Source organism: Macrotis lagotis, chromosome X, assembly GCF_037893015.1.
Source record: "Macrotis lagotis isolate mMagLag1 chromosome X, bilby.v1.9.chrom.fasta, whole genome shotgun sequence".
NCBI lineage: Eukaryota > Metazoa > Chordata > Mammalia > Peramelemorphia > Peramelidae > Macrotis > Macrotis lagotis.
This window is the reverse complement of record NC_133666.1, coordinates 673,714,098-673,735,844: the sequence shown is the minus strand read 5'-3', so window position 1 is coordinate 673,735,844 and position 21,747 is coordinate 673,714,098. Positions and strand designations below refer to the sequence as shown.

Genomic DNA, 21,747 nt, shown 5'->3' with positions numbered 1-21,747 from the left:
AAAGCACTATATGCTTAGAGTATATATGCATATTTACTCAATAAATATATAGCAAAACATTCTCCTGGGGGTCCCAAATTCAGCACTTCCTTCAAGAGAAGCCACGGATAAACGACAACTAACATTGATGTGGCACTTTAAGGTTTACAAAGCACTTTTTGTTTGATGTTTTTGACCTATTTAATCTTTTCGATCCTCATAATAAACCTATATAGTACCACCACAATGTTATTCTCATTTTGTGGCTGCTGTTCAGTAGTTTTCAGATCTGACCAATGTTTCATGACCCTATTTGGGGGGTTTGGGCAAAGATATTGAAGAAGTTTGCTACTTCCTTCTCTGGCTTATTTTGCAGATGGGAAAACTGAGGCAAATAGAGGATTGACTTGCCCATGGCCACATAGCTAGGAAGTATCTGAGGCCAGATCTGAACTCAGAAAGATGAATCTGCTTAACTCTAGGCTCAGGACTGTATTCACTGCATCACCCCGCTACCCTTATTCCCATTTTTGCTTATATGGAAACTGAGGCTCAGAGGCAGAAGAAGGCTTTCCCAGGATCACATAATTAGTAAAGGTTAGAGGCAGGAATTGAACCCAGGGCTTCCTGCTGCCCAATCCAGTACTCTAGAAATGACTGTGAAACCTTGGAGAACTCCCTTCCCCTCTCCAAAAGTCTCCATTTCTGTATCAATAAAATGGAGGAAATAATCTTGACCCAACATATAATCTCCCAGAATTCTGAGATTCAAACATACATATAAAAGTGTTCTGTAAATTACAAAGTTTATTGTAAATTCTAAAGTTGAAACCATTATTAAGGCCCAGCTCAAGACTCACCTTTTTCTTCCAGAAAACCCTACTTAAATCTAGTCCTTGGAATTCTTTGACTTTCTTTGATTTCCTCTTGCACTGATACATGGAGTCTGTATTTTGCCATCTTGCCATATACTTGTTGGAATTTCTATGTTGCTTTAAACCATGTAATCACCAAGCATTCACTGTGCTAGGAACTAGAAATATGAAGAATAAACAAGCAATTCACTCTGGGCCATAGCTCTCTAGTGACTGCCTTTTGGAAATATTATTTCAGGATTGTTCCGAACATGTTTCACTTTACTCCTTTCCCTCAGGTCACCTTCTTTCCAGTTTCTCAATTCCAGAATCAAATACAATGATTAATTGACTTTTTTGTTGTCCCTGGATGGGACGGGTCAATCTATATTCTAGAATATCCGCTCAAAATCCCAGAAATTTTCTGGACCAAAGTACTACTCCTAACTAATCACTTTCCTGGGTATATCCGTGTTTTCCCCAAAGAATAGCCAACATTTATATAACGCTTTATAAATATTATCTTATTTCATCCTTACTACCCTAGGAAGTAGATGTTATTATTATTATCCCATTTTATAAATTGAGGCAGGCAACCAATCAATAGGCTTTATAAACAATAAACAAAATTAATCACCTACTCCATGCCTCTGTCCTAAGCTCCAGGAAAACAAAATGAAGCTTTGGCTGGAAGAAGCTTGCAATCTATTGAGGAGACAGTGGTTAAGTGATTTGCTCATAGTCACATAGTACATGCTAGAGGTTACATTTGAATTCAGCTATACAAGACTGAAAAAAAAAGACTATTTACTATAATGGTCTTCTGTTTAAACAAAATTTGGTAGGAAAGGGATAAGTCAGTAGATGTAAACTTGGGGCAACCTTCCTCCTTTAATGGTTAGTGACCAGGGATGCTAGCGGCTTTTGTTCTGAATGAATCATGTCCTTAGACCAATAATATTTGTAAGAGTAGAAAGATTAGGGTGGATAGGTGGCATAGTGGATAAAGCACTGGCCCTGGAGTCAGAAGTACCTGGGTTCAAATCCAGTCTGAGACACTTAATAATGACCTAGCTGTGTGGCCTTGGGCAAGCAACTTAACTCCATTTGCCTTGCAAAAAAAAAAAAAGAGTAGAAAGATATAATTTTAATTCAGGATCCTTTCAGAAAAGAAGTCAATGGTCAGTCTCATAGTTAGCTTCTTGATCCCTATCAAGGTAGGGATCATCCTCCCTTGGAGAGGAGGTAAGAGGTGAGGTAATTGTCCATGACTCCCACTTTGCTATATTTGGCCAGTCCATATGGACATACACGTCTTATATGGCTAGCACACACCTTATGTACCAATCAGGAACCTGATGCCCAGAGACTGTAAGTGACTTGCCCATACTCCCAGAGCTAGTGTTAAAGAGGGGATTCGTGCACAGGTTTCTCCTATACCCTATTATTTCTCTAATATCTATGATAAATAGAATATATACTACATATAACTAGGTAATCTCAGAATATATGACATTTAAATCTCTGAAGGTTATGGAAAACTAGGAAATTCAGCAAAGAATTTTCAATATCTCATTTTCCCCACAATCTTAGGAAGGAAAGTTTGCAGGGGAAAAAAATCCTTCTCCCCCCCCCCCCCCTTGAGCCTTCACATATCTACCAATCATTTGTTAAACATGAATTAAGCACCTACTGTATGATGAGCACTGTGCAAGGAGCTGGGGAGACCAAAACAAAAATGCCATCATGAGGTTGAACTGTCCTGATCAGTGAGCAAAAACTTAATTTCATCTATCTAATCAATCCAGACTCTGTTTTTTTTTAGGTTTTTGCAAGGCAAATGGGGTTAAATGGTATGCCCAAGACCACACAGCAAGGTAATTATTAAGTGTCTGAGGCTGGATTTGAACTCAGGTCCTTCTGACTCCAGGGCAGTGCTCTATCCACTGCACCACCTAGTCACCTCAGACCCTGCTTTATGTCTTAACAAGCTATCTGCAAATTCATCCCTGAAGGATACAGACTGTTCCTTCCCCCCCCAATCTGGTAGTAATAATCAAGCCAATATGACCTTTGCTAGTGGAAAGAGTCTGACAATCAACTCCTCATGATTCTACACACAATGTCTGGAATAGCCTAAACCAACAAACTCTTCTGTACTTAACACTTTCCAAAATATATTGTCTACCCACTCCCCACCCCTCATAACCATAAGAATGTAAACTGCTTAGAAACAGGGCTGTCTCACTTTTGCATTTATGTTTACCTTAGCTTGGTGCCTCATATATTGTAGGTGTTTAATTGCATTTTCATTCATTCATTCATTTGTTTGTTCCTTTTTTCTCCTTCCCTTCATCCCCTTTCCTTTCTCCTCCCTCCTTCCTTCCCTCCTCTCCTCTTCCCTTTCTGTTTCTTCCTTCCTCCCTCTTTTCCTTCCTTCCTTTCCTTCCTTTTTTCTTTCCTTCTTTTTTTCCTTCCTCCTTTCCTTCCTTCCTTTCTTCCTCCCACTGAAGCAAAGCTGGAACTTAGGTTTATGATTCCTTCTAGCTTTTCTCCAAATTTCCTCCTTCTACCCCTTTACAAATTCCTTCCCAGTTGGACCCCAGCCTCTGTGACCCTAATGTGGAAATTAACTTCCTTTAAAGGTTGTGAGAAGTTTTCCCAGAGAAGCTTCTTTCCTGGAGAAGCTGAATAATTCATCATCTCCAAAGCTGGACATTTTGTACCAGTCTATTATTTACAGTTGAGAAGCTACCGAGTCACTGCCTGGGCACCTTGCCCTGCTCCATTACTAATTTAGCAGTCATTAGAAACACTTAGTTCTGGGAATGTGGCAGGAGTCTTGTTGAACACTGGCTAGAAGCTCCTGCCCCTTCAAAAGATGGTACCCTTTTAGATCTCTGGAGGTCTTTATCAAATCTCCCATCCCTCCACCCCAGACATGGCTACCAACGGAGGCCCACAAATTTATATGCGCGCTTCTATGCACGCAGTATGTAGGTCTCTTTGTTCTCTATGTCTCTGGGAAAAGTGCATACTTATAATACCCCTCTATTTATTATCTTGTTGTTCAGTCATTTCAGTGTGCCCAACTTTTCTTGATCCCATTTAGGCTTTTCTTGGCAAAAATATGGGAATGGTTTGCCATTTCCTTCTCCAGTTCATTTTTTACAGATAAAGAAACTGAGGCATACAGGGTTAAGTGACTTACCCAGGGTCGCACAGCTAATAAAGTGACTAAGGCTAGATTAGAACTCAGGAAGATGAGATCTCACTCCAGGCCTAGCACTTTATACATTATGGCACCACCTAGTGACCCTATATTATCTACATCTATGTTTCTTTTCTCTCCCTCCCTCTCTCTATCTTTCTCTCTTGTCTTTTTCTGTCTCTCTGACCCTCTGCCTCTTTATTTCTATCTGTCTCTTTGTGTGAGAATAACATGAAATAATATTTTTAAATCATGCTTTGAAAGCTACATTTGTAAGCCATAAAGTGCTACAAAATATTTTATTGTTAATAAACCTTAATTTTATCCAAATTCCTCTTTTTTCCCCTTCAAAGAATGCAATTTATTTTAGTCTCATGCTAAAAGATTTCCCCAGCATTCCTTTGTTTTGAATAACTCTAACTCTCTCTCTCTCTCTCTCTCTCTCTCTCTCTCTCTCTCTCATGTGTGTGTCTCTTTCTCTATCTCTTGCTGTCTCTCTCTATGTTTCTCTGTGTGCCTGTCTCTGTGTGTGTGTGTCTCTGTCTCTCTCTGTGTCTCTCTGTGTCTCTCTGTGTGTCTCTGTGTGTGTCTCTGTATCTGTGTGTATGTCTGTGTGTGTGTGTCTCTTTCTGTGTGTGTCTCTCTCTCTGTGTCTGTGTGTGTGTCTCTGTGTCTGTGTGTGTCTCTCTATGTGTCTGTGTGTGTGTCTCTGTGTGTGTCTCTCTCTGTGTGTGTGTGTGTGTGTGTGTGTGTGTGTGTGTCTTTCTCTCTCTGTGTTTCTCTCTGTGTCTCTCTCTCTTCCATAAATAAAAAGTTATGGTTTCATTGAACTTGAAATTCCTCTGTTGTGGGTTCATATTTGACACAGTATTGTCCTCTCAGAACTGCAGCTCCAAGCCTACACACTTTCACATATGCTCATTAATATTCCTTTAAACTTTTTGAATAAGCTGCACTATGTGATGAAGAACAGATCATTCTTTGTTTCTAGGCCTCAGTTTCCTAAACTGTCCAATTATGGAGGTTGGACTCGATGTTCTCTGCATCCCCTTGCATCTCTAGACTATACAATCAAAGAGACAGAGTTGGAAGGGACTTCCCAGGTCATGCAATCCAATTCACCCTGCTCTCCATTTCAGACAAAGAAACCAGCTCAGAGGGAAGTGACTTGCTCAAGGTCACATATTTCTGGGTCTACACTCACGCCCACCATCCTCTCTCACAAATAACCATGAACTTGGAGAAGACAAGACTTCTATGCACAGACATGTGTATGCATCTGCACATGCCCCACGCTACCCCAGGTCATGCTTCCTCAGAAAGAGCTCCTACAAGATAGTTACCTCATGCTATTGTTCTCGCACCCTTGATCTCAATACCCGCATTTCCATGCTCAGACATCCCTACACACACATACACAGATCCCCACAGACTCCTCCATACTCCTACACACCTCCCCCCCACACACGCATACACATACACACGCCACTCTCAGAATGCATAATTGGCATATCTAGCTACATAGGCAGAATGCTAAGCATAGATACCCTATTGGGACTGGGGTGAGGAAAGAAGCCCTCCGTTTAGGTTTTGCCTCTGGCACTAGCTGTGTGATCGGACAAATTACTTAACTCCTCATTGTCCAAGCAATTCAGAGACTTTGAGTTACAGAGAAGTTGATAACTTATACTGGTAAAGGGAGACTCCCCACTTGGATGTGCCTTAAACCATGAAAACGGAGATCCTTTCCCTAACCCCAAAGAGCACTGCAGAGTTGGCAAAGCACTTAATTTCCATTACCTTCTTTGTGTACACTGCTTTACAATATTTAAAGTGCTATATAGTATCAATTAGGATTTTTTGGCAAGGTGATGGGGTTAAGTGACTTGCCCAAGGTCACACAGTTAGGTCATTATTAAGTGTCCGAGGCTGGATTTGAACTCAGGTCCTCCTGACTCCAGGGCTGATGCTCTATCCATTGCACCACCTAGCTGCCCCATGAGTATCAATTGTTGTTGCTACAGCTGCTATTACAATTTTTAGACTACATTCCTCTGCCCACAGATGACTAGATTTCTCTAGAAAATTTTCCAGAAGCATCTGGGATTCCTCCCAATTATTCTCTGATTGACAGATTAAGGAGGCATCCTTAGAAAGCCAGATTCACTACCACATGTTCTAGATAAAGTAGAGGGGGGAGTGGAGAGGAACTTTCCTTTCCCCTCTTTTCCATATTAGTGTTTCGAGAGAGGAGACAAGCTGATGGGCCTTTTCCCATTGAAATTCTACTCTGGGAAATCAAATGGAGTGGAGGGGATGGGAGAGACCCTCTTCCGGAAAGCTTCCATGATGACTTCTCTCCCCCATGATCCTTTCCTCTTTGACCCAAATGGTACAACAGCATCGTGGATGAGCTAGGTTCATGGTTCTTGTCACATAGTTGATACTTTCTGCATACTCGCTCACTCAGCAGTCAGCCAATCATAGGACCGCAGCTCTGGAGTGGAAAGAAAACCTAAAGAACCTCAGTTCACATCCTTTTGTTTTGTAGGTGGCACAAAAGTTAAGAGACCTTTAAAGCTGGCTCGATGCCTTGCTGCCTTGCCAAGGTCCTTGAATGCCGAACATCCTTCTCACAATACAAGGCTTGTCAACAGACTACTTCCCAAGGTTCAAGGTCATCGATTAAAGTTTCCAGGAGCTCCAACTTCCCTGGCCCTTTGGATGCCCAAAATACCAAGAGCAGGGGACCCCTCTAGATCCTGAGATAAACACCTGAAAGTTCTCTAGGCCAGTCTCAATTTGAAAGATCATCAATATTTTCTTCTTCCTTCCATGGCCCATCCTTCTTAATAGAAAATGAGACACACTCCCTCAATGATGTATATGGAAATTCTTCCATTTGTGGCATAATAATAATAATAATAATAATGATAATGATAATAACAATGTTTTTGTCCTTAATCCTTGAAGAAAACCATGACATCTGGGAGGTAATGCCATGACAAGTACATGAATTAGATTTGTGTGGGGGTGCTGTACTTACTTTCTCCTCACTTTCTCCTCTAGAGGCAACTGGTCCAGTGGTCCGATATGAATCAGGACAACTGGAGATTATTCTGAATGCGAGGCAGGCAGGGTTAAGTGACTTGCCCAAGGTCACACAGCTAGTAAGTGAGAAGTCTCTGAGGCTGGATTCAAACTCCCATTCTCTGACTCTAAGGCCGGTGTTCAATTCACTGAACCATCTAGTGACTCTTAGGAATATTAGAAGTCATTTTGTCCAAGCCCCTAATTTACATATTAGGAAAGAGGGGTATATAAAGAGAGAGAAGTGAAGTAATTTAAAGGATTATAGATCCAGGAGTGGAGGGATCCTTGGTAGGCATTTCGTCTAATTCCTTCAATTTACTGACCAAGGCACAGAGAGGTCAAGCGATCACAGAGCTAGTACGTGTCCAAGGGTGAGATAAGAATTCATTGTACAATACTCAATAGCCAGTTAGCGGTCATGCTGCTCATAAAGGCTACAGCTAGGATTGGAATCTAGTCCTCTGATCCAGTATCTAGCATACATGTCACTCTGTTCTGCCTTCTAAAACCAGAGCCTACATGTCACTCTGTTCTGCCTTCTAAAACCAGAGCCTCTGAATGACCGTATCTCAGAGCTGAAATGGATTTTAGAGGCCAATTACTTCAGACCTTACCGGAATAAGAATTCCCCTCTGCAATTCACCCTCTTTTTATTTTTTGGTTTTTGCAAGGCAATGGGGTTACGTGGCTTGTCCAAGTTCACACAGGTAGGTAATTAGTAAGTGCCTGAGGCTGGATTAGAACTCAGGTCCTCCTGACTCCAGGGCCGGTGTATGCACTGCACCACCTAGCCGCCCCTGCAATTCACTCTTAACAGATGGTCACCTAGTCTTGCCTTGTAAAGACGCTTCCCTGAGGGTTCATTTCAATTTTGGAAAGCTCCAATTCGTAGAAGGTAGTGTAGTATTGTAGGGAAAGAGGGCTCTGATACCATCACCCCATCTTTGTGTGGGGCAAATCTCTGGGTAAGTCACTTAACTCTTTAATGCTCTAATCAGTTGGGAATATAAATTGCAGAATTGGTGATTTGCATTAGTGGAGGGAGCTTCCCTGCTAGGAGTTCCCTACAACAAAATCCCAAAACAAAACAAAAGTACATTTTCCTTTTCACCAAGGTCCCCAGTTCTGCTTTCTGGGATAGTTCTCCCTAGGCAAGTTCAAATGTCACCTACTTGCTTCATCCGAATCATAGCTGTTTGCCTCTTCTTCATCCTCTTCTGGGGGTGGCTGCTGCTGCTGCCGGAGTGGGGCAGCAGCAGGTTGGGGTGCAGCAGCTGCCTGGGGGTAGGCTCCTGGTCGCCTAGCTGCCCGATCATCCTTGGTTCCAGCTAGGGGGTAGCCCCCCATGTCCCCTGCTCGGTCATCCCGAGAAATAGCTGCTGCTGCTGATGGGAAGGCAGGCTCCCCTTGTGCAAGATCCCCCTGAGCTGGAGAAAGAGTAAGGAAACAAGGGGGTCTCATTCATTTATTCAATAACCATTTATTCAACATTATTTCAACAGAACCTGGTGTTTAGCATAGGAGGCACACACAGCATACAGAAGACAAAATCCCTACCTTCATGGAGCTTTCCTTTAAATCCCAAATAAAATCCTATTTCCCAGAATCCCCTCCCCAGCCCCTTTAAATTCTTGTGAATCCTCTTTGTTATTATTTTTGTATTTATTCTGTATAGGGCTTGTTTCTACATTCTTTATTGTTTTCTTCATTAGATAGGAAACTCCCTGAGGGCAGGGACTGTCTTTTGACCCTTTTTGAATTTGCAGTGCTTTGCAGAGAGCCTGGGAAATAGTAAGCACTTAATTATTGTTTATTAATTGAGGATATTCTAGTAAGAAGATGAATATATGATTTTTTAAAGAATTTATTAAGTATTTATTAAATTGCTAAACTATACCATGCAGTGCAAATATAAATATAAAATGTGAAATGGTATCTATCTTCAAGGAGACCAGATTTTAATAGGCAAGACAATATCTACAGGAGACCAGCAGCCAGGAGAGGGAATTTTGGTCTGGGGTTAAAACACAGATATTAATAACTAGGGTATTCAACCTTATATAATAAATATATTAGAAATGTCAATTAACGTGCCAAAGGCCATAAGGTGATATTAGAAGTCGGGTTTGAACTCACCTTCTCCCAAATCAGTGCTATTTTCATTGTACCATGAACAAGAAAGATATAACAGATTTTGTATTCATTCATCTATGTAACTGGTACTTCCCTTGAGGACAGAAATGGTTTCATTTTTGGCATTATATTCTCTGGGCCTAATATATGATGTCTGGTACACAGGAGGTGCTGAATAAATACTTGTTAATTAACTAACATGATCATCCGCTCCTTATTTGAAGACTCTAGAAAGAGGAGGGGATTCTCCTGCCTCCCTGTAGGCACCCTCTGCCCAGAGAAAATGAACAAATTGTAACAGTGGAGAAATTAGAGACCAATGAGCATTACCTGGTCTTTGATCTGGAAATCTGCCAGCTGCACTTGGTCCTGGTCTGCTGGGCCCTGGAGGCCCTGTCAATCAATGAGAGAGTTGGAGTAATGAATGATAATGGTGACGATAGCAACAACAGCCAGATACATTTATGTGGTCTTGATTTTAGTTTTAGCAAAAGCATATACACATTAGAAACACCCCAGTTTTAGCTCTTTAAGGCATCTCGTCACTATGGCAGGAATTTGTTTCACTTGACTCCATATGTATGTTAAGAAGGATTTTGTTTTTCTTTCTATTTTTCCAATGGGTGAGGGTTGGAAGGGAGGAAAATTGATTTTTGGTAACTAAAAGAAATAAAATGAAATTTAAGAAATAAAAATATCCACTGACAGGAGCTATTGGGCTATTTCTGGTTGATCTTCATCTTCCTTAGCTCCTACATCTTGGCCCTCAGGATAACAGAGCTATTTGGGATTTTAGAGGTTATCCAATCCACTCTTTTCACTTTACAGATGAGAAAACTGAGACTCAGGAAAGAAAAATTACTTGTCCAAGGTCATTTAGATAGTAAATACCAAAAAAAGAAGATTCAAATTTGACTCTTCTAAATCTAATCTAGTCATCCTTCTGCTGCACCATAGAGCATTCAACCCACAGGACTGTTCTCATCTTGAGACCCATTATCATTTATACCCACTTATTTTGTTCAATTCTCTGTTTGAATTTGTGTACATAGGTTTCATAGGTAGCTGGGATGGATAGGACCTCGGATACAGATCACCTAGTCTTTGGGTTATTGGAGAGGGGAGTTCTGTTCAGGTACAGGTTGGGTGAGATGGTCATTGAGCTTCCTTCTAACTCTGAGTATCTGTGATAGCCCAACCCTGACCTATTATGGAGAAAGAGCCAGATGCCAAAAATCACTCCAACATCTTAGAGGGATGTCATGATGGGGAGTCATAGATCTGGATTTAGGGAGGCCTGGGTTCCAATTGTGCTTCTAGTATTTGCCAGCTCTGTAACCATGGGTAAATCACTTTCTCTTTCCAAGTCTTTATTCCTTTATCTTTAAAGTATGAATAAAGATACCTCTAGGACTTGCTTTATGGTCTCTGTGAGACTAGAAAGAAATCATATTTATAGAGTGTTTTGCAGAGCTCCCTGTATCTAATGCCATTTATCATAAGTTTGATTGTAACTAGAGTAGAAGCAAATGAAGGCAAGAACCACGTCTCAGTGACACAACCTCCTAAGTTACAAGTTCAAGGATGGGCTATATATTATTTCCTTCATCAACTTTCATCTTTGTAAATGACTTCCACTTCCTATATGTAGCATCAAGGGAGTTCTGGGAGCCATCTCATACCAAAGAGTTGTTAGTTCAATTTTCAGTGTGAGCATCAGCAAAATCAGGACATAGGTTTATTATTTTGTCGACTGTCCAGACTTTTATAATTAATGCAGATTAAACTTTCAAATGTGCTGTTCTACATTTTTTTGGGAAGAGAGACTCTAGTTAAACATTTACTAGCTTATTCCTTTATAGCACCCACCCCTTGGGGTATAAGATTTCTCCCCTTGCCCAATGGTTTCAAAGCTCTTTGATGCCTTCTCATTGCTTGCACATCAGTTGTCTGTAACTTGCCTCACAAAAACATTTCAGTGGAGGGAGAAGGGAAATAGTTTCCAAAACAAACACCTGGCTGGGTCTGACAGAGATGGATGGAACCTTACCTGGGGGACCAGGCTGAGCTGCGGCACTTTGGCTGGTTGCTTGGGAGGGTCTGGAGGCCTGAACTGAGTTGGCCCGTCTCAAACCTGGAAGAAACAAAGGTAAAAAATCATCATTAACATTTCAAGCATAGGTCAATAAGACCCCCAACCCACAAGCAGCTGGACAGTTCTAGACTGGGGCCTTTTTATTTTCCTACCCATGTTCTATCCCACTCAAAATACTCAACTCTGTCCCCAATTTTCCTGTTTCTTCCATCTGAAAGGGTCAGTTACGGAAAATCCTAAGACTTCAAAACTCGATGAGGTCTTAGAGATAAGAGATCAACTTCTTTATTATATGGGAAAGTGAAGCCCCTTTCTATCTTATCTATTTCCCTTTCTCAGGGGACACATTACTACTTAAATGTGGATAAGTCATCTGACCCACATAAAATTTAATGAGACAAACCTGGTATTGGTATTTTTCCTAATTCTTTAACTCATTAGCACACTTGCCCAAGTAATTTTTCTAATACACACACAGACATGACCATACTTTTCCTGGCTCAAGAATATCCAGTGGCTCCCTATTACCTCTAGGATAAAACAAAATCCTCCTTCAAATCTGGTTCCAATATCCCTTTCCTAGACTTGTTATCCTATTGTTGCTCCTCAAACAGTCTAAACTTCCAGCTAAACTGACATATTTTTCTCTAGAGTCCATGTTCCTTCTCTCATCTTCATGCCTTTGCAAAGTCTCTCCCCCACAACTGGGATGGATTTTCTCCTCCCTCTTTCTTTTCTTAGTTTCCTACTAGGTTTAGTTTAAGTGCCTCTTCTTTTCTTTAATTTAATTTTTTTTTGGATTTTATTTTGTAAGACAATGGGCAAGATGATGGTCACACAGCTAGGTAATTATTAAGTGTCTGAGGTCAGATTTGAACTCAGGTCCTCCTGACTCCAGGGCCAGTGCTCAATCCACCTGGCTGCCCCTAAGTGCTTCTTCTTATGGATCCTCTCTCCAAATGTTTGTGATTCTCTCTCTCTCTCTCTCTCTCTAATGTAGGCAAATGTCCCAAACTCTTAGTAGAATGCAAGCCCTTTGAGGGCAAAGACTGTTTTTTTTATTTTTTTCTTTCTTTCTGTTATTTTGTTTCTATTTTTTATATTTCTATTACCTTCTTAGATGATAGCAAGATCAGAGATTTATTGCCAAAAGGGACCTCAGAGGCATCTTGTCTGTCCCCTAATTTTACAGATTAGTGAACTGAGGCCCAGAGAGGTAGAGCTGCTTTTTTTTTTGGTCCAGACCTGTAATTTCACTAGTGTAGCTGGATTTCAGGTAAGGAAACTTCCTGGTGACATAGGGAGGTAAAGAAAATTACCCAGTTTCACAATGGTTCAAGTATGTCAGTTGTGGGGCTTAAATTCTGGTGATTCTGACCAGACCTCTATCTATTTTACCACACTGCCATTCCACTGTAGGTACAATGATTGAATGCTGAACTTGGAATCAGGAAGACCCAGAGGATGATGGATTTAAGGTCCTTGGGAGGCACCATATAGTCCAACCTCCCATTTTATAGTCTTTGGGTCACAGGATTTAAAACCAGAAGATACCTGAGGTATTCCTCTAATCACAGTGACATAGACTGAGAGTGGAAAGAGACTTTTGAAGGTATTGTTTTATGGAGGGGGAAACTCAAGTTCAGAGAATTTAAGTGACTTGTTCAAGGTCACACAGCTAACAAGTGACAGATGTAGGACTTGAACCCAGGTTCTCTAATATTCTACACACTGAATCACACATCCAAACCCTTCATTTTTGAGAATGAGGAAACTGAGGGGTGAATAGGTGGTACAGTGTATAGAGCACCGGCCCTGGAGTCAGAAGTGCCTGAGTTCAAATCCAACCTCAGACACCTGAAAATTGACTCAGGTCAGGATCTGTGACCCTAGGCAGGGAAGCTTATTTACCTTTATGAGTCTCAGTTTCTCCATTTGCAAAATGAAGATATTGGAATGGATATCTTTGAAGGTCTTATTCAGCTTTAAAGTCATGATTCTTCAACTGCTGTTATTAAGTTAAAACGATTTGTTGATATAATAAGTAGCAAGACCAGGGAACAAATCCATGCCCTCTGACTCCAACCCAGGGTCCTCTACACATGCTTCTGGGGTGAGACTTCCCCTCACTCCCCCACACCCAGGTATTTCTTCTCCTTTCTCCCTCCCCAACTCCATCCAATCACTTTGCATTCATTTTTCTTGATGTTTGGCTATCCTTATATGATATTCATCATCTCCCCCAACAGAGGGCTGTGGATCTCTCAATAAACATATGCTCGGGGCAGCTAGGTGGAAGAGTGGATAAAGCATCGGCCCTGGAGTCAGGAGTACCGGGGTTCAAATCCGGTCTCAGACACTTAATAATTACCTAGCTGTGTGGCCTTGGCAAGCCACTTAACCCCATTTGCCTTGCAAAAACCTTAAAAAAATAAATAAATATAAGCTGATCTCTTTCTAGGGGAAACCTTCAATTGGTCCAATCATGTTCTTCCCATTTCTTTCTCCATACCCTCAGCCCTGGTCTTTGTCCACACCTTCTCAGATTTCTCCCTTCCAGGCTACACTCTGGACCAGCTAACAGTAAGTAAGAAAGACCCATACCTATGGGTCCTAGTCTAAGAGGCCCAAGTAAGGTCAAAAGCTATTTACTTTCTAATATGTTGAAATTATGGTGAATTGAAATTCATTATATGAAAATACAATGAAATGATGATATGTTTATCAAGGTGTGGGAACCACAGGGGAAGACTAAAATTCTCTAGCCTTGAGTTTTGAGGTCAGATAACACCAGTATTAAGGGCTTACTCTCATGACTGGGGTTTGTTGCAAGATCATAACTCATCCCCAGCCACTTCACATATATTTAGACTGAGGATTACCCTGAATCATTAGCATCCACAGGCCACCAGGTGTGACTAAGCCTTTTCTAACAAAATGAGTCAGCTCTTTCTAATAGAAGGAAAAGAGTTGCAATTACAATTTTGTGGAGTTTCTGCCAGGTAGCTGGAATCCCAGAATATCAAAGCTATATGGGACACCAGCAGCTGTGTAGTTCAACGTATCACTGACCAGAAATTCCTTCTACAGTGTTCTCTAGTGGCAATCCGGCACCGACCTCCACTACTCTTAAGGTTGTCCATTCCACTTTGGGACAGTTCTCATTGTGAAGTCAGTATTCCATATATAGAGCCAAAATCTGCCTCTGTGAAACTTCTACCCTTTGGTCTGTCATCTGAGGTCAAGCAGAATGGGTCTAATATTACTTAACATATTTACCTATATGACAAGTATAATCCCTTTCTACCTGGATCACTCTTTCAGGAAGGTCCCTTAGCTATGCTTTACTTCTGACTAGACTCTCTAAGAAACTCTCCTTTTCTCCATGACCCTCTTCCCATCTCAGCCCCCCCTTTATATATTATCTTCTTTATTAGAATGCAAGTCATGAACACGGGGACTATCTTAGTTGTTTGTTTTTGGGTATTTTTTTGAGGCAATCAAAGTTAAGTGACATACCCAGGGTCACACAAATAGTGTCTGAGGCTAGATTTGAATTAAGGTCCTACTGACTCCAGAGCCAGTATTCTAACTAATGTACTATCTAACTACCCCTCGTTGCTTGGATTTGTATTCCCGGTGCTTCAGAGTCTAGTACACAGCAAATTCTTTTTATTTTTTGTGTATAGTAAGTTCTTAATAAATGTCATTCATTTATCTATTCATCCATCCATCCTGTCTGTCTATTCTGCCTATCTATCCTGTCTCTCCCCCATCTATCTTTACATATGTACCTGCAATCTGCTTTGATAAAAAAATAAATGGGGACTGTATCATATTTTTGTCTTTGTCTAGGGCCAAGGATAGTATCGGCCACCTAGTAGGTGTCTAATTAATGCTTGTTTATTGGTTTATTGTTTATTGCACATGATCACCCTTACTGAAGGAGTAAGAGGCAGTGCATTATAGTTGATAGAACTCTAGACTTAGAGTCAGGAAGATGTGGGCTTGAACCCCACCCCAGACACTGGATGACCCTGAATAAGTCATGTAATCTGTCTGGGTCTCAGTTCTCTGTTTCCTCATCTGTACAATAAGGGAGCTAATGAATTCCCTTTCAGGTTTAAAACTCTTGTCCTCTGTCTTTGAAGACATATCTTTGAATCCTCTTAAAACTAAACATCCTTGGTTCCTTTAACCGAGTTTCCTTTAACATGGCTAATCACATTCTATCTTCCAATCAAACCGAGTTGCTTGTTCCCAAACATGCCATCCCTTTACCCACCCCACTGCTCATGCTTTCTTCCTATTGTCTAAATTCATCCTAGCCTCATTCAAACCTAGTAGAAATTCAACCCATCCTCAAAACTCAGGTGAAGCATTACTGCCTCCTTGAAGTCTTCTCTGATTCCTTCATTCTGATGAAGAGATCTTAGAGAAGATCTAGCCCAGCCCTTTGATTTGACAGAGAAAGATCCTGAGATTGAGAAAGGGCAGGTGATGACTCAAGTCTTAGAGTGAGGTGACAGGAGCAAGATTCTAACCTAGGGCTTCTACCCCTCTGGCATGCTCTGTCTCTCAAGTGGGGCTATAGATTAGGGTTTTTCCTATATATAAAATGGCAAATTGCATGTATGGCCTTGGATAAGTCACTGAACTCCTATTAGCTTTGGAAAAAGAGGGGGCTGGATTAGAAGAGGACCAGGAGGACACTTGCTCTAAATCCAATAATCTCTCCTAGAATGCTGCATCTTTTTCTGTGCTGCTTGGTACTATTGTACTATTGTTTCAGTCATTTCCAACTTTCTGTGACCCTATTGGGGATTTTCTTGGCAGAGACGCTGGAGTGGTTTGCCCTTTGCCATTTCCTTCTCCAGCTCATGTTATGAATGAGGATACTGAGGCTTATAGGGTTAAGAGACCTGCCCAGGTTCATGTAGTTAATAAGTATCTGAGTCTGGATTTGAACTCTGGTGTTATGTACTCCACGTCTGGACCTCTATCCACTATGCCACCTGGCTGTCCATTAAGGGATAAGCTGGCATAGGTAAATCAACACAATGTCAAGTACTAAATCAAGACCCAGAGGATGATGGACTTAAGGTCCTTGGGAGGCACATATAGTCCAACCTCCCATTTTATAGTCTTTGGGTCACAGGATTTAAAACCAGAAGATACCTGAGGTACTCCTCTAATCACAGTGACATAGACCGAGAGTGGAAAGAGACTTTTGAGGGTATTGTTTTATGCAGGGGGAAACTCAAGTTCAGAGAGTTTAAGTGACTTGTTCAAGGTCACACAGCTAACAAGTGACAGATGTAGGACTTGAACCCAGGTTCTACAACTCTAATATTCTACCTACTGAATCACATATCCAAACCCTTCATTTTTGAGAATGAGGAAACTGAAGGGCAGCTGGGTGGTGCGGTGTATAGAGCACCAGCCCTGGAGTCAGAAGTGCCCAAGTTCAAATCCAACCTCAGACACTTAATAATGACCTAGCCGTGTGGCCTTGGGCAAGCCACTTAACCCCATTGCCTTGGAAAAAACCTAAAAAAAAATGAGGAAACTGAGCTCCAAAGAGAAATGATTTGTCCAGGATAACACACTTGTAAGTGTTCATAAGATCCTCTGTTCAAATCCGCACAGGATCCCAGAGGTCAACTATCACATACTGCCCAATATCACATATTAATTAGCAAATCCATAACTGGAACAAAGGTCCTCTGACTTGATAGCCAACCCTACTTACAGCACACTGACCTCTGGAACCGCGCCTTACATCCAAATCACCCAGCTCCACCTCGATTGGCCAACAATAGGTCCCAGGCCAAGTCCAGTTTGGTCATTGTTTGGGCCCTGATTGGCTCAGAGTGAATGTAAGTAGAAATTGTTTCTATCCTCCCCTTCTATCTTCTCTGGAATGTCTGTGAGTTTTTGCTTGAATTAGTCAAAGAAGTCACTTTGTTTCATTTCTTACTTAATCACTGAATGGGCATTGCCTCAGTCAAATGGAGACCTGGGGAAGACCCTACCTTTTTTAAAAAATTGTTGAAGGCAATGGGGTTTTGAGTGACTTGCCCAAGGTCACACAGCTAGGCAATCATTAAATGTCTGAGGGCAAATTTGAACTCAGGTCCTCCTGATTCCAAGGCTGGTGCTCTATCCACTGTGCTACCTAGCTGCCCCAACACCCTACCTCTAAAAAGGTGGATGTCTCTCATTGTATCTGGGGTTATCACCAGTCTTCCTGATAAATATCTGGCCACAGGACAGCAAATGGCTTTTAGAGGAGAAAGTGAGGCTGGTGACTTTGCATTGATTTCATCAATTTTCTTTTCTTGTGAACGTGACTGCGAAAATTCCCCCTGTGCTTATGATGAGGGAGAAGGACCCTTTCTTATTGTTTAAAATAAAACATTTTGAAGTTAAGTCTTATACTATAGGAAGTAGGGGAGTGGGGCGAGAGAGATGTGAGATTGAACAGGAACAACCCTGCCCTGATCCGTTGCTAAGAAGGGAAAGGAGCTGATGCGATAAGCAGCCAAGGCATGATTTCAGGTGCCAAGTGAAAGACTAGAAGACTCAGGGATTGATACTGAGCCTTAATATTCAATCTCTCACTTTGATATTAACACAGCCTCACATAGAAAGGAAAGCTAAGCTGCCATCTGGCCAGGACAAGAGGATTACGTGATTGGTATTGCCAGCAGCCTCCCATTAAATATTCCAGACATAGCTGAGGAATAAGACAGCTGGGGTGCTTGCCAGTGGGGGAGAGCTGAGGTTCTCAAATAAAACCACCAACTCAGCATCTTTCAAAGTATGGGGCCTGAGTTAGCATTCATTCCTGATTCCTCTCCCGAGGGGGCCCGACTCACTCCACCCTCACCACTGACGGCCACCCAGAGCCTCAACATAGAATTACTAAATTGGGGGGGGGCTTGAAGGACCTCCCATCTCTGAAACAATATTCCTCTCTAGGACATCCCCAACGAGTGACCAGCTTAGAGACCCCGACTAAAGGAGACCTCCCAGTCTCTGGAGACAGTCTGGGCCATTGTGGGACAGCTCCCTAAAAAACTTCTTAAAAACCTTTAATATCACATTCAAATCTGCTACTGCCATTTCTACCCATTATGCCTGGTTCTACCCTTTGGGATGAGTGTGAGAATCAGTGTACCTTCTCTTCCACAAAAAGCCCTGAAGTGGGGGTCAGAGGACCAGTGGCATTCAAATTACACCCAAAGTCACATATTGAGAGCTAAAATGAACCTTTGAAGCTGTTGGGCTTATTCCCTTCATTTTCCAGATCAGAAAAATGAGAATCCACAAGAGGTGAAGTGATCTTTATCTCTTATTATTTATGTGATCTTAGGGCAATTCAACATCATCTCTCTGAGACTCAGTTTCTTCATCTCTAAAATGGAAAGATAGGAATAGCACCTCTGATTTCATTGGTATATGGAATTCCTTGGCAAGGAAACTCCTCCTAAATGAGACGGTACCTTCTAGGATATGGTCTTTAACACTTGCCTAGAACAATGAAAGATACAGTGACTTATCAAGGATCACATAGCCAATATGTATGAGAAACAGGACTGAACCCAAATCTCTGAGGTTGGCCCTCCTATTACTCCCCAGACCAAAATGATCCTCTAAATCCCAGCTAGTGTTTCATGTAACTAAATGAGTTCTGAGTTTAGGATCAGAAAGTCAGGAGTTCAAATCCTGTCTCAACACTTAGTAGCTGTGTAACCCTGTGCAATTCACTTAACCTCTGTATACCTCAGTTTCCTTATCGATAAGAGAAAGGGGTTTAATTCAACAACTTTGGAGGTCCCTCCATGTTTTGGTTTGAATGATTCCTTTCTTCCTTCTTCTTCCCACCAACATCCCACCAGCCCTAACTCTCCCCTTTTTTTCAATTCCATTCACATCTTGTGCCGAATTTGCCTCCTTCAGGAAGCTGGCTTGGGCTGACCTCCACCCTCACCTGCAGGATTCTGACTGGCATCACCCCCAGCGGCCCCACCTAATCCATAGTCCCGGCCTTCGGAATCCCTGCCTGGGTAGTCGGTTCCACTGGAGCTCATACGAGCCTCTGAGGCCCGGCGCGCTGGGGGGCCGTAACTACCCCTTCCAGGAGCAGGTGCTGGTTCAGGACCTGAAAGGTAAAACATTTGTTTTAAAAAAAAGGGGGGGAAGAAAACACACAGAAAAAAAAAAACAACCCTTCCGAATCTGAGGAATACTTTATAATAACTTATGTATCTCTTTCCCTCAGTCCTAATTCCTCAATGCCCACAATTACTAATTTGTAAATATGTTTAACAAAATATGTATGTAAAATGCTAACCTGACTGTACCCTGCTTAGAGGAGGGGGGTGAGAAGGGAGGGTGGAGGGAAATTCTGGAACTTGGAAATATGCATGTACAAATGTATGAAAATAAATAATACACAGGAAGACCTTTCAGAGCTAACTTCAGATCAGTGACTAGCCAATGCACCAACAGACTGGAGGAAGACAATAATGTGGAACGGATGGAAGAATTTATCTCCTGTGGTAATGGGTTTATTATGCTACCAGAGTTTTAGAAAATGATGGGTGCTGCCCTGCCCCACATGGCCTGGGGTATGACGAACTTGGCAGTCTCTTATGGGGTTCATAGGACCATACAACTGATAGCCCTGATGGAAGGGCCAAGAAATGAGATAATTAAAATACAGCAACAAGCACCAGCCACAGAAACACTACCAGCTATTTTGGTACATACAGGGAACCCCAAGCCATAGCTGAACGAAGATTAAGGAGAGCAAGAAAAGCTATAAGCTTTGTTTTCCTCCCCCACCCAACCCTCAGTCCTAGAGAAAGGGATGCACCCAGTCTGGAAGAGGCAAGACTCAGGACTCTGAATCACCCTCCTATTCTAATCAGAGACAATCTCCCTCCAGGGAACAAACCTGATTTCTGGCCCATGCCCCTCTTATCCTCAGCATCACCTGGGGGAAAGGAAGGAGAAGACAAAGTCATTTTTTTTCTTGTGGTATATGATGGATGCATGGTATGAGGGTTGGGGGAGAGGGTTACAAGGACTCCGTTTGTCCCACAGCAGGGGAAACATGCTATTATTGGGGAAATGGCTTGACCCTGAATGAGGCAGGCCCAAGTTTAAATCTTGACTCTGGTACTTACTAGCAAGTATGACTGAAGACAGATCCCGTCCTTTCTTGGAAGGTCACATGGATGTTACTTAGCAGAATCAAGATTTTACCTCAAGTCTTCCTACTGCAAAGTCAATATCCTTTCCATCTTATTTCCCCTCTCAGTCAAAATGGTGTCATCACAGGATCATGGATCCATAGATTTAAAGCTCAAAGGGATTATCTAGGCCAACCTATTTTATGAAGAGGGTCCAGATTCAAATCCCGCCTCTGATACAACTGTGTGTCTATGGCCAAGACACATGCTCTGGATCTTATTTTCCTTACCTATAAAATGAAAGATTCAACCACAGGATCTCTTATATTCAATCTAGCTCTAAATCTATGAATCTTACATATATGAGGAAATTGAGGGCTGGGACCTAGAGTCAAGAAGCCAGAAGTTCAAAGATGGCTTCAGACTCTTACTAGAAGTCTAGCAGGCCCTCAGTAAGTCATTTAACCTCTGTTTGCATCAGATTCCTTGCACAGAGTGCTGGGACTAGAGACAGGAATATTCCTGAATTCAAATCCTGCCTCCTATATTTACTGGGTGACTCTGGGCAAGTCTGTTTGCCTCAGTTTTCTCATTTGTAAAATGTGGTTAATAGTACCTTCCCTCCCAGGGTTGTTGTAAGGATCCAATAAGGTAATAAGCACAAAGTGAATAATGATCACACACTGTGACAGGCACATAGTAGGTGCTATATTTCTTCTTGAAATATCCTTTTAGTTGGGTGTAACTCTTTTTGATCCCATTTGAGATTTTCTTGGCAAAGATACTGGGGATGGTTTGCCATTTCTTCTCCAATAAATGTTAGTGATCATTGTTGCTACTTTCCAGTGTTGTTGTGGGGATAAAAATAGGATATTTGAGAACTTTAAAGTCTAAATAAATATATTATTATTATTATGATCATTATTATTGTCCAAATCACAGCTGGTTTGCTTCAAGGGTAGAACTATTCTGTCTTTGTGTCCCAAAATCTCACACAAAGTAGTTACTCTTAATTAGAAACCTCGCCTTATTTACTTCATGGAGTTGATGGGGGAAGCTCTTGATAAACTTTATGAACAGGAGTCCTTATTTTTGATCATTCTATAAGATATTTAAAAAATATGGGCTGTGATCATTAGGATAGAGTGGATAGAGCACCAGCCCTGGAGTCAGGAGGAG

At 41.7% G+C, this 21,747-nt stretch overlaps 1 protein-coding gene across 1 annotated transcript in view; it reads right to left on the bottom strand.

Annotated features, from left to right (window-relative positions):
* RPH3A (rabphilin 3A) overlaps positions 1-21,747 on the bottom strand; it is a 116,810-nt gene that overhangs the window by 45,727 nt on the left and 49,336 nt on the right. The window contains exons 6-10 of the mRNA XM_074200771.1: positions 20,331-20,369; positions 19,362-19,532; positions 11,321-11,404; positions 9,601-9,663; positions 8,310-8,564 (exon numbers count right to left, since the gene is read on the bottom strand). Coding sequence (XP_074056872.1) covers positions 8,310-8,564; positions 9,601-9,663; positions 11,321-11,404; positions 19,362-19,532; positions 20,331-20,369 — 612 coding nt within the window. The remainder of the gene's footprint in view (positions 1-8,309; positions 8,565-9,600; positions 9,664-11,320; positions 11,405-19,361; positions 19,533-20,330; positions 20,370-21,747) is intronic.